We start from the raw sequence: 12485 nt of genomic DNA on the forward strand, positions 1-12485 counted from the left end.
AAAGAGACCAGAGAGAGACTATTACAGTAAATGTTATTCAATTTTGGAGTTTTTGTTGTTGTTTTAAATATAATGTATTTTAGCCAGGCAGTGGTAGCTTTAATCCCAGCACTTGGGAGGCAGAGGCAGGTGGATCTCTGCTGAGTTCGAGGCCAGCCTGGTCTACAGACCTAGTTCCAGGAAAGCGAAGACTAGAGAGAGACTCTGTCTTGAAAAACCAAACCAACCAAACATACAAAACACCCAATATATTTCGATCATATTTTTCTACTTTCCCAACTTCTCCTATATCCCTAACCACTGTTCTCTTAAAAAAAAAAAAAAAAAAAAAAAAAAAAAAAAAAAAAAAAAAAAAAAAGAACAGAACAAGAAACCAGTAAAACAAAAAGTGCCAAAACAAAATAAACCGAGGAAAAGCCTACCAAAACACATGGACTTCATTTTGTGTTGGCCAACATGGGGCTTGCTGTAATTGATACACCCAGGAACAATCCACAGGAGAAAACTGGTTTTTTGGGAGTTAATTATTTCAGTATAAAAAGGTTTTAGTTTTCCTTTTAAAGGAACTCAATTATATCTCTCCTTTTTAGTTAAGATAAAGAATAATAAAGGGCTGGGCGGTGGTGGCGCACGCCTTTAATCCCAGCACTCGGGAGGCAGAGGCAGGAGGATCTTTCTGAGTTCCAGGCTAGCCTGGTCTACAGAGCACGATCCAGAAAAGGCGCAAAGCTACACAGAGAAACCCTGTCTCGAAAAACCAAAAGAGAAGAAGAATAAAGGAACAGAAGTAAGAAACACTGGAAACTAAAGAATAAGAAAAAAATCTATTGAAATAATCTTTTGTTAGTATGTACTTCTATAATCACAACTAGCTCATATTCAACTGGCAAAATACAACTCAGATTAACATAAAAAGTTAATCTATTTGTATGTTATTTTGTCCAGGCAACTGTAGGAAAGAACTGTTATTTTATTTTTTTGAGACAGGGTTTCTTTCTCTGTGATCACTCTGGTTTGTCCTGGAACTCACTCTGCAGACCAGGCTGGCCTCGAACTCAGAGATTCATGGCCATCACCACCGCACAAGAACTGTTATTTTCAGTAACAAAAACAAGCAAGCAAAACCCCTTTAGCCTTGCAGTGACTCAAGAGAAACCCGTTCAACTTTTTAAAGAAAACAGAGTACTTGCAACCCAGTCTCTTCACAGAAAGTGGACTATGAGAGTATTCTGATTAATAGATTTACTTATTTTTGTGCCTGTCTTAAACAAATGGCAGCCTATGAGTGCAGAACTCCAATTTTACCTGTGCCATCTTCATTAATGTCAAGCCAGTCCTTCCCCTCTACTGGTTACATATATGCCTTTAAACTTTGAGGCAGCCTCAGCCACACTCAGCTACTTTATTGGGATGTCCAGATTCTTTGAAGATACTTTTATTAGTGCTCTATTTGAACTCTATATGGACTATTAGACAAACTATGTTACAAAATGAAAAATCATTTTGAGAAGGTCTTAAAATGTATGTGTGAACAATTAATGACAGGCACATAGAAAAAATGAATGCTTCATTAATTTAAAGAACTGTTTTTTCACAATCTTGAAAATATAAATGTTGAACATGGATTTAAGCAAGTACTGGAAAGATGTGAGAATTAAGTTTTCAGCAACATAGTAAAAAAATCAGTAGACATCTAAAGTGACAAAGAACTGTAAAAGATACCCCGGGTCAATTAGCAAGTGCTCTTAATGGTTGAGCCATCTTTCCAACCTCCATTTTTCTTTTACTAATATATAAATATAACCTGCTCAATTTGTATAATGTTATTTGTATGTATCATTTCAGTGATACCACTTGGTACTGGATAACTATTCTAGGAGCCTTCTTGGATAAAAATATTTCTCATGCTCCCTTAAATCCTTAGTTGTCTGTAGTTTTTTGTCTAGGGTTGAGGACTCATGAAATTTTCTTTCATGTTAGCATGTCTACTGGTGTTGCTCCAGTTCAGGTCTTATTTAAGGTACCCTTGTAGATGAGTCTTAATGGGTAAACCATTTTCCTTTTCTTTGAAAAATATTGAATTAAAAGTTTGTGTCTAATGTGCACTTGTATGTGCGCATGTGCCATGGGCACACAAATGGAGGTCAGAGGATAACTTGAAGGAATTTGTTCTTTCCTTCCACCGTGAGGGTTCTAGGAATCAAATTCAGGTTTTCAAGGCTGTTGGCAAGCACCTTTACCTGCTGAGCCATCTTACTGGCCCTAGGCAGACAGGTTCAACAAATGGCCACAGTACAAATTTTAGGGTTTAGAGCCACATGGTCTCTGCTACTGACTTCTTACCTGTTGATTGACAAAAAACTGCAAACAATATATATGAATGAGTGAGGCTGTACACTAGCAAAACTTAAAAGATAATGACTAAAATTTAAATTTCGTAGAATCTGGTATCAAAAATGAATGCTTTAAATTTGTTACACTTATCTGTATGTGTACATATGCGAGTGAATGGCAAACGTGTGGAAGTCAGGGGACAGTTGAAGGAGTTATCTAACACGGTTCATCAGATCTGGAGGCCAACACTTGCATCCATTGAGCCATCTCACAAGATGCCCAAGAGATATCTTTTGGTTTTACTTTAGCCAATAAAAAATTTAGAGACATTCTTTAACTGCTGAGCTGTATAAAAATTAGTTGTAGGAAGATTCTGGCCTTCAGACCTACAACCACTGAGAAATGGTTCATTTAGAAAAAGAATTTGTTGCTGAGCTGTAGTGGCACTCTGGTCTACAGAGTTCTAGGACAGGCAGGGCTACACAGAGACAAACTCTGTCTAAAACAAACAAACAAACAAACAAACAAAAACTCTGTGTGTGTGTGTGTGTGTGTGTGATGCATTATGTCATCACTGAAAACATCTTACCTGGTGGCATAAGTTTCATAAGCACTCTTGCTCCATCTCTAAGAGGTGGCATATTTAGACTGCTTCCTAAGTCTGCAACTTGCCAAAGGAAAGAGATGTATCTGGGATGAAGTGACATAATCTAGAATATAAAATACACAAAATAATTACCTGTAAATTATTCTTTGGATTCAAAAGGTCTCGCTAAAATTTAAAATCTCCATAGTTTGCTCCTGTTGTTCTTCCTCATCTTACCTTTACAAATTCTTCAAGATACAGACCTTACACATCATCTTAGCCACATTTGCAATAGCTTTCTATTTATTCAACTATTTCCTCTCACCTGCATATAACTTAAGATGACTCTGGACATAATGAAACTGCTACCATGCCACTACTAAATTCCTAACCAGTTTGTTCTTACACTGAAGTGGTTGGTATTATTGAAGACATTAAAGTTCTTAGGAGGAGGTTTGAAGAAGAGGTCAAGAATGGGAAATGTCACTGTTTCTTTGGATACAATTTGAGAAAGATTATAGATATTTCTCTACATACAAAGTTTTGAAAGGATCCACTTTATAGGACACTTTATAAGAGCTATAAAGTGGATCCTTTCACTTTATAGTAGCTTTCTACATTTATATATTGAAATGTTACAATTTAACTCCAATAGATTAACTATATGCAAATATAACCAAATAGTAACTACAGGGACGTTTTGTTTAAACTTTCGACTTAAAATTGCCTTTCGGGGCTGGAGAGATGGCTCAGAGGTTTAGAGCACTGCCTGCTCATCCAGAGGTCCTGAGTTCAATTCCCAGCAACCACATGGTGCCTCACAACCATCTGTAATGAGATCTGGCACCCTCCTCTGTATACATAATAAATAAATATTTAAAAAAAATTGCCTTTCAGAAGACTTTACTGAAATTTATATGGATAATTGTGTAACTATTTTGCCTCATTAAACAAAGACTTCTGCAACAACAACAAACCTTTTTTATGTACTTGTCTATTCTCAACAATTCTAGCATAATGCCTTGCACAATTGAATCTACTTACCACTCCAGGCAAACAGCTTTCCACTTCGGGGTTGGGGCCATCACTGTAGTGATTACCATGGTTTCCAGGAGATCCAGTTGAGGAATCGGAAGAGCTATCCGGACTTGAAGGCATATTGGAGCTTATTTGTGTAAGTTTGGCTGTAATTAGCTGAAAATGATACATATTAGAATTAAAGACAAGGAAAAAAAACCATATAAAACAAAACTTAGAACATAGTAATATACCAAGAACAGAATCCAATTTTACAGGGGACCTGGGTTTAATTCCCAATACCCATATAGCAGTTCACAATGCGACTCCAGTTCCAGGGAACCCAATACCTTCTCTTCTGATCTTTAAGGGCACCAGGCACACACATGGTGCATAAAACATACATGCATGTAAAACACTCATATACATTAAAAACAAAACTAGATGCTAATATTTTCAAAAGTGCATTTAAAAAGTACTCTCTCTTTTTAAAACGATTTATTTATTACGTATACAGTGCTGTTTGCATGTATCCCTGTAGGCCAGAAGAGGGAACCAGATCTCATTACAGATGGTTGTGAGCCACAATGTGGGTACTGGGATTGAACGCAGGACCTTTGGAAGAACAGCCAATGTTCTTAACCTCTAAGCCATCTCTCCAGCCCCTAAAAGGTATTCTCTTGTAACCACTTGTTTTGGATCTATTGTAAGTATCCCAATGCTTGTTTGGGTTAGAGTTATAACCCTAACATCTAACATAATTTTTAACAATGAAATATAGGCTGAGGTTCTATTAAAAATTTCTCTTTTGGTAATTATATATACTTACTGATTTATCTTTTAGATTTAATTGTCCAATCAACTTTCTGTCATCTCCAGGATCAATCAGTTCACCACCCACAAAGAGTTCAATTTTTGTATGAGCTACATTAGCTTTAATGCGATTGAGAATACATCGTCGAACTGAACCAATTGTATCATTTGTATGAGACCAAACTTCCAAGTCATCTACTTGTCTGCCTTGGTTTGGAAATCGAACTATAAAAGAGAGGTGTTTACCACGGAAAGCTCTGGTAGGGAAAAAGAAAAGGAAAATATAATATACTCAGATTTCAAAATTTAGCTGACAAGAAAATAGATGGAAATTTAACATTGAATATTTTCTTATTAAAAAAAGGAAGTAAAGCCGGGCGATGGTGGCGCACGCCTTTAATCCCAGCACTTGGGAGGCAGAGCCAGGCGGATCTCTGTGAGTTCAAGGCCAGCCTGGGCTACCAAGTGAGTTCCAGGAAAGGCGCAAAGCTACACAGAGAAACCCTGTCTTGAAAAACCAAAAAAAAAAAAAAAAAAAAAAAAAGGAAGTAAACTTAAGACTTTTTAGTGCACTGAAAATAAATTTTTTAAAAAACTATAAACACTGCAATATCCAAAACAGTGAGTATATTCCATTGTTATTACTTTTATACCCATGGCTACATAAAATGATGTACTGACATGTAAGAAATCAAATGGTGCCTCATTCCAGTAATCCAGCCACTGCTGAAGTACAAGGATTACAAGTTTAAGTCCAGGAAAAGCAACTCAAAGCAATTCTGTTCAACCAGCTCCCAAAATTAAGACACACATATAGTAATACTTCATACATTTTTATGCTTGTAAAGTCTAATTCACTAATTCTTGCTCTCTATAAATGTGTAAGATAAAATTAACCTTGAGAGCATCAACAAAAAAGCTGCTATGAATTTTTCCTGAATTTTATTTATTTGTGATACAGGGTCTCACTGTGTAGCTCTGGCTGGCCTGGAACTAGCTGCTATGTAGACCAAGATGCCCTCAACTCAGATGTGCCATCCTCTGCCTGAGTGCTAGGATTGAAGGCATGTACTACCACCCAGAATTGCCTGAAAAATTCTTAACATCAAGTCACTCCAAAACTACATTATGTTGGCATATTATCTTGAATGTATGATACAAAAAAAGGAAACTATATACATCAAGGAAAAACTTTACATAAATATCTGAATTACTAAATGGTAAGACCTAAAAAGAATACTATTAGAGTATTTGAAAACATTTCCTTACTATATTGGTTACCTGATAAGTCAGTTTTAAAAATTTATCCCCATAACTTTTCAATCTGAGTATACTATTTTGTTGTTGTTTGAGATAGGGTACATAAGAACTAGGTCAGGTTCCTAGTACCTTCATGACAGCACACCTCACAGGGCTCAAGTGTCTTTAACTCCAGTCCTAGAGGATGTAATGCTTGTTTCTGATCTCCAAGGTACACACATGGAACACATACATACATACATGTAGGCAAACACTCATAAATATAAATTTAAAAAAAAAATCTTTAAAAAATGTACTATGCACTATGTTTTTTTTTTAATAGAATCTCACTACAGGGCCTTGGTTGGTCTAGAACTCATTATATGGACCAGGCTAAGTGAGCCTCAAACTTGCAATCATTTCCCTGCCTATGCCTCCTAAGCACTGGGCATGCTATAATGTTTAACAGTATAAACAACTATAAAAACTGAGGCTGAAGGGATAGCTCAGTGGTTAAGAGTGTTTGGTACACAAGCACAAAGCATGAGGATCCATGCTCAAATCCCCAGCTCCCACATTAAAAAGTTAGAAGCACTTGTAACTCTAGAAATGTGGGTGGCAAAGACAGGATGATTAGGGCTTGTTGCCAGTCTAGTTTCAGGTTCAGTGAAAGACTTTGTCTGAAGGGAATAATAAGGCAGAGCGTAAGAGAACAGGACATCCAAAGTCCACCTCTGGCTTCCATGAGTGAGCATGGTGGGGGCATCTACACACATACATGTGTATATAATACACAATTACATTGAAACTTGGGGCCTATGAGGTGTCTCAGCATGTAAAGGAGCTTGCTATCAAACCTGAGGACCAAAGTTTGGTCCCTGGGACCCAAAAAACCCAAATGGTAAAAGGTAAAGAATTGAATCCCTCAAATTGTCCTCTGAGCTCTACACTTAAACTATGGTATGTGCACGGCCACACACACAAAATAATTTGCTACACAGTGAGAATATGTTCCAATGAAACAAGCAATCCCACAAAATTTTTAAAAATGCCATATAAGCTCTGACCCACTTCCTGTCTTAGGCGTGTTTTTGTCCCTAATAAACTTCTACCACAAAAATAAACAATTTCCACAAGATACTTAAGTTGTTAAAGGGTAAGCACATTTTCAAGAAGATAAATCTCTTCTCTTTTCCTTGTACACATTATTTAAAAAAGGAAATGGTTAGGAAAATGTCAAATAACTAAGAATTAATCCCAGCTGATCAGTTATTTTCACATACCTTGACATAGGCAGAATTGTTCTTTCTTCATGGTAATCACTGTCACATTCATTTATATATTCTCTTAGAACAGTTAATACTCGAACCATTCGAACAGCTTCCTGTCTTGCACAATTAATACTGTCTTTGTCACCATCCAAAACACACAATGTGTCATAAGAGGCTTTCAAACGATCAAAGCAAGACTGAATGAAGTCTTCGTGGATCACCACCTACAAATATAATGGGACAAATAAAGACAGAGATGAGAGTATCTAACAATGCTGCTCTAAACAATAATAATATTTAAACAGACAGTCTACTATTGTTAAAAGGAAGCTAGTGTCAAATAAGGACAAATGAGATTAAAGAGAAATTTAGAGGATTATGCTACTGGTTATGAAAATAAACAGCACAGTCTTTCCTATTTCACTGTAACTATCAACATTCAAAATAATCCAACCATTTCAAGATCATTCACTTCGATAGTATTCCATATAAGACATACAAGAACTTGATATTTAAGAATATGTTTTTTGTATGTATTTTGAGGTAAAGTGTCACTATACATATAGTCCAAACTGGCTTAAAACCTGTAATTCTCCTGCCTCAGGCTCTCAGATGCCAAGATTACAGGCATATACTACCATGCCCAGTTTTTATATGTTTTAAAAAGCTGAAACAAATCAATTTCCTGTAACTTCTAATTAAAAGAAAAATATTAAAATAATTATAGTTCTAGCAACTGGAATTCTAACTGGTAGAAGTTTTAATACACTCTGATCCTCACCTGATTGACCTGCAGCCTTGGACCAAGGTTTGTGTATATCTCTTTAAGGAGATCTATAGCTCGGCTGGCAATATCATCATTACTCTGAATTACAACCTACATTAAAAAGAAAAAAGATAAAGGTTTAAGAAATGTTTTAGTTGGGCATTTAAATTCAAATCATATCCTTAATTCTTTTCAATATACTAACAACATAATGGTTAAGTCGACTAAGTAAACTTGGGACAAACAGATCAAAACAAAGAATAAATGCAAGATGCAACTTTTTGAATAAAGAAATATAAGAGTAAATGACATTTTACTACAAATAAAATATGCTTTGACCAAACACTGTGTCTTTCAAGAAGTTAGAAAGAAAACAAGCTAGTTAGAAGAAAACAAGATATTAACATAAATACAAGTTAGTACAAAAATGCTCCCTTCTGTCTCTCAGTTCTGTAATGTTTATAATTCACACCTTATTACACTGGTGGTTTTCAAATTCTGTTCCAAACTCTAGGGTTTAGATCAAGTGTGTCAGGACTGACCCATGTTTAAGAGGTTTAGAGAGGGCAAGATGAAGAAGCCTGAAGACAATGAACAAAAATACACAAGCTTCCTCTATTCAACTATGTTTATATTTTAAATTATTATGTCAAGTTTGATTACTGCTATTATTATTTTTGGAAATCAGGATCTCAATCTGCACCTGTAGCCTCAGGCTGCCCTAGAACTCAAAATACTCCACCTTCCAAGTATATACCACCCCACTCACTGTACCTAAATTGCAAATTTAGATTTATAGAAGGGTTTGTAATATTAAAATGTGGAGAAGCTTGGGCTAATCCATGGTTAAGTATGCACAACTTCTCAAGCCCTTCTACAGCTTATGAACAAAACCAAAACAAACAAAATACAAAACTCCAAGCTTTACTTATTTGAAAAGTTAAGCACTAAATACCCCACAAAACACCCTTGTCTATGTTTGTGATTTGCAGACATTTAAAACAGAAGTAAAAAACAGAAACAACTATATATAACCAGTCTAACTTTTAAAGATAGAAATAATATAAAACATCCTAAAAGACAGTTTAGCCTTAAATAGATTAACATCATACTTTTCAAGGTTTTAAAAAAATGTTAATATCAATAAGGAACACACAAATTCAAGAAGATAACCATAAATCCCAGGCTCCTGGGATAAGCATCAGAGAATACATATATCATTTTTATGCCACATTTAGTTATAGTTACTTATTGAAAAACATCAGGTCAATGCTGACAGATATCCTATTTTTGACTTACCCTCCAAAGATAGTCTAATCCAATTAACTCCAAATCATCCATCATATAGGCTCTTCTTTTTGCTACTAGCTTCCCTTCTCGACAATTCACAGCTTTGAAGAATCTCTCAAAACACTTCATTCCATTTTCAGTTAACAAGGAAGGATCAAGCTGAAGCACATTGCTTTCAAAGAAGTCCTTATTGATATCAGGATCTAAGTCTGGCTCGTCCCCCATTAATTTGGAATACCACTTAAAACAGGCTTCACGATCACAAAGGTAAACTGCATTTTCAGCTAAGCACTTCCATATTTGTTTTGCCTGAGGAGCACACAGCCACAGTTGGCCATCCTTCAATAAAAATCTTAGAAAAACATAAAAAAATTAATTTATTTGACACAACACAACCTACTTGTTTATATATGAAATAATACCTCTATCACAATTTAACTACAAATGTCAGTTCTTTCAAAGAACTTGTCAGTTTTGTTTTTGCTTTTTTGTTGTTGTTGTTGTTTCGAGACAGGGTTTCTCTGTGTAGCTTTGTGCCTTTCCTAGAATTCCCTCTGTAGCCCAGGCTGGTCTCGAACTCACAGAGATCTGCCTGCCTCTGCCTTCTGAGTGCTAGAATTAAAGGTGTACACCACCACTGCCTGGAACTTGTCAATTTTTGTCTGAGTTCCAGGACAGCCAGGATTACACAGAGAAGCCCCGTCTGGAAAACAAGTTTAAAACAAATGTCCTTTAATAAAAGTAAGCATTTCTATCATATAAACAAATATAAGAAGTCTATCCTAAAGCTTAAAATAATGAGGTGAATGTTACAACCCAGGGACTAATATTAAAGCATTCATCAACACAGGAAGACATGGGACTCCCCTCCCCCCTCATACAGGGTTTCTCTGCGTAGCCTTGGCTGTCCTAGAACTCCCTCTGTAGACCAGGTTAGGCTCCAACTCAGCAAGATCTGCCTGACTCTGCCTCCCGAGCACTGGGATTAAAGGTGTGCACCACCACTGCCTGGCTTGACATTCTACTTTTTTTTTTTTTTTTTTAGTTTTTCAAGACAGGGTTTCTCTGTGTAGTTTTGGTGCCTATCCTGGATCTCACTCTGTAGACCAGGCTGGCCTCGAACTTGCAGAGATCCACCTGGCTCTGCCTCCCAAGTGCTGGACACGGGCCTTTTTATGTGGGAAAATAAGATGTGACAAAAGGAAAACCAAAACAAAAAACCCCACCAAAGATAGCGTATTCAAATATCAAACAAACCTAAGAAAGTTAAGTCGTTCTTGGACTTCTTGAACATGACTATATCTACTTCCCAGTCTCACAGTTTGTGGGTCATAGTCTTCATGATCTGCAAATTAAGAAAAATACAATGCATTATTCATATGGATAATCATAACACTGCTGATTTTAACCAATGACCTGTTAAAAAAAAAAAAAACCATTCATTAATCTGGCTGGGGCGGTGGTGGCACACACCTTTGATCCCAGCACCGGGAGGTAGAAGCAGGTGATCTTCCATGAGTTCGAGGCCAGCCTGGTCTACAGAGAGAGCCAGGACTACCAAGGCTACACAGAGAAACCCTGTGTCAAACAAACAAACAAAAACTACTAATAATTGGTATATTGATAATCGGTGCTTTCCAACCCATTTACTATCCTAACAAAATGTATTTCCTTTGATATAACCCAAAGTAAATGATCTGTTAAATGTGCTATTAAAATTCTCTAGCACAGCCGGGCGGTGGTGGCGCACGCCTTTAATCCCAGCACTCGGGAGGCAGAGGCAGGCGGATCTTTGTGAGTTCGAGGCCAGCCTGGGCTACCGAGTGAGTTCCAGGAAAGGCGCAAAGCTACACAGAGAAACCCTGTCTCAAAAAACCAAAAAACCAAAAAACCAAAAAAAAAAAAAAAAAAATTCTCTAGCACAATCCCTTTCCTCTTTCATATGCTCTAAGTTCTGGCCAAGAATATTAGAAGTTATGATGCATCCTCCTGGTATTGCAATCGGAAGGCAGATCCTATCACCTTGAGTCAATCCTCATCATGCTCACTTTGATTACATAGTTGTAGTTTCCACCAGGCTTCTCCACTGTCAAGATACTATTTTTCCTCACTAACATCAGCCCTGCTCTATTCTGTGCTTAGTTCTTAACACCTTGGACATAGAGCTTTATTTATTCAATGGGTACATTTATTTTCATTATTTTGATTCTGTTTTGGCCAATAAAAGCCAAATCCTTCATCCTTTTCACACAAACACAATTCTTTGGTCACTTTCATACTTTTCCCAGTAATATGTCCTTGCTCCAGGCCTGAAAACAGCTCCACTTCTCCAGGTAGGTAGAAAATGTTGACAAAATAATTAATTCTATCTTTAATTGTTTAATTTTCTTTAAAGTCAGGAAGAAACCACCATAGACTTAGTACTTCATAGCTAATAAGGAAGGAAAAATGATGGTAAATTATGTAAATCACATTTCCATTAAGTGTTTAGGTTAGCACATTAACTATCCTACCATTTAGGAAACCAATGAAAACTTCCAATTAAATTACCAATTAAAGCTTCAGTGACAACTGAAAGGTGGTTTACACCTTGCTGTATGCACAGAAAAACTTCAGGAAGACTGGTAAGCATTATGAAAGCACTAGTAGTTGTAACAAATACTGGTAAGAATGTTTAGTAAGTCCATCTTCCTTTATCTAAGAATGCTAACATAGAAGGTGGAGCTGGGCAAAGTGGTGCACACCTTTAGTCCCAGCACTCGGGAGAGGCAGACTGAGGAAGGTGGATTTCAGGACAGCTAGAGATACACAATAAGACCCTGCTGGGTGGGAGTAGAGGGGATTGATAAACACCCAAAAGCAGAAGGTAGAATCTTCTGACCATTTGACTAAGAATATGTCCTCCCCCCCAAGCTGAAGATGCTTGTGGTGATGAAACATGAACAGAACATACTTGCTGTGGAACAATCTTTTTGTACACTTTAAATATTTGTTGCTCTTACTGGTCTAATAAAGGGCTGAATCGCCAACAGTTAGGCAGACAGATAGAGGTTAGGCAGAACTTGAGGACAAAAAAAGGGTGCTGGGAAGAAGGAAGGCGGGGTCGCCACATGAGGCATGCTGAAAAAAGGTACCGCCACATGGTAGATCATAGATAAGAAATATGGGT

General features: G+C 36.8%; 1 protein-coding gene across 5 annotated transcripts in view; it reads right to left on the reverse strand.

Annotated features, from left to right (window-relative positions):
• The window catches only part of Usp9x (ubiquitin specific peptidase 9 X-linked), a 145099-nt gene that overhangs the window by 50855 nt on the left and 81759 nt on the right, over positions 1–12485 (reverse strand). For all 5 annotated transcript variants that reach the window (XM_076562498.1, XM_076562499.1, XM_076562497.1 and 2 more), the window contains 7 exons: positions 10574–10661; positions 9326–9668; positions 8042–8137; positions 7273–7484; positions 4767–5007; positions 3965–4114; positions 2924–3044 (listed from right to left, as the gene is read on the reverse strand). In XM_076562498.1, coding sequence (XP_076418613.1) covers positions 2924–3044; positions 3965–4114; positions 4767–5007; positions 7273–7484; positions 8042–8137; positions 9326–9668; positions 10574–10661 — 1251 coding nt within the window. The remainder of the gene's footprint in view (positions 1–2923; positions 3045–3964; positions 4115–4766; positions 5008–7272; positions 7485–8041; positions 8138–9325; positions 9669–10573; positions 10662–12485) is intronic.

This window comes from Peromyscus maniculatus, chromosome X, assembly GCF_049852395.1.
Source record: "Peromyscus maniculatus bairdii isolate BWxNUB_F1_BW_parent chromosome X, HU_Pman_BW_mat_3.1, whole genome shotgun sequence".
Lineage (NCBI taxonomy): Eukaryota > Metazoa > Chordata > Mammalia > Rodentia > Cricetidae > Peromyscus > Peromyscus maniculatus.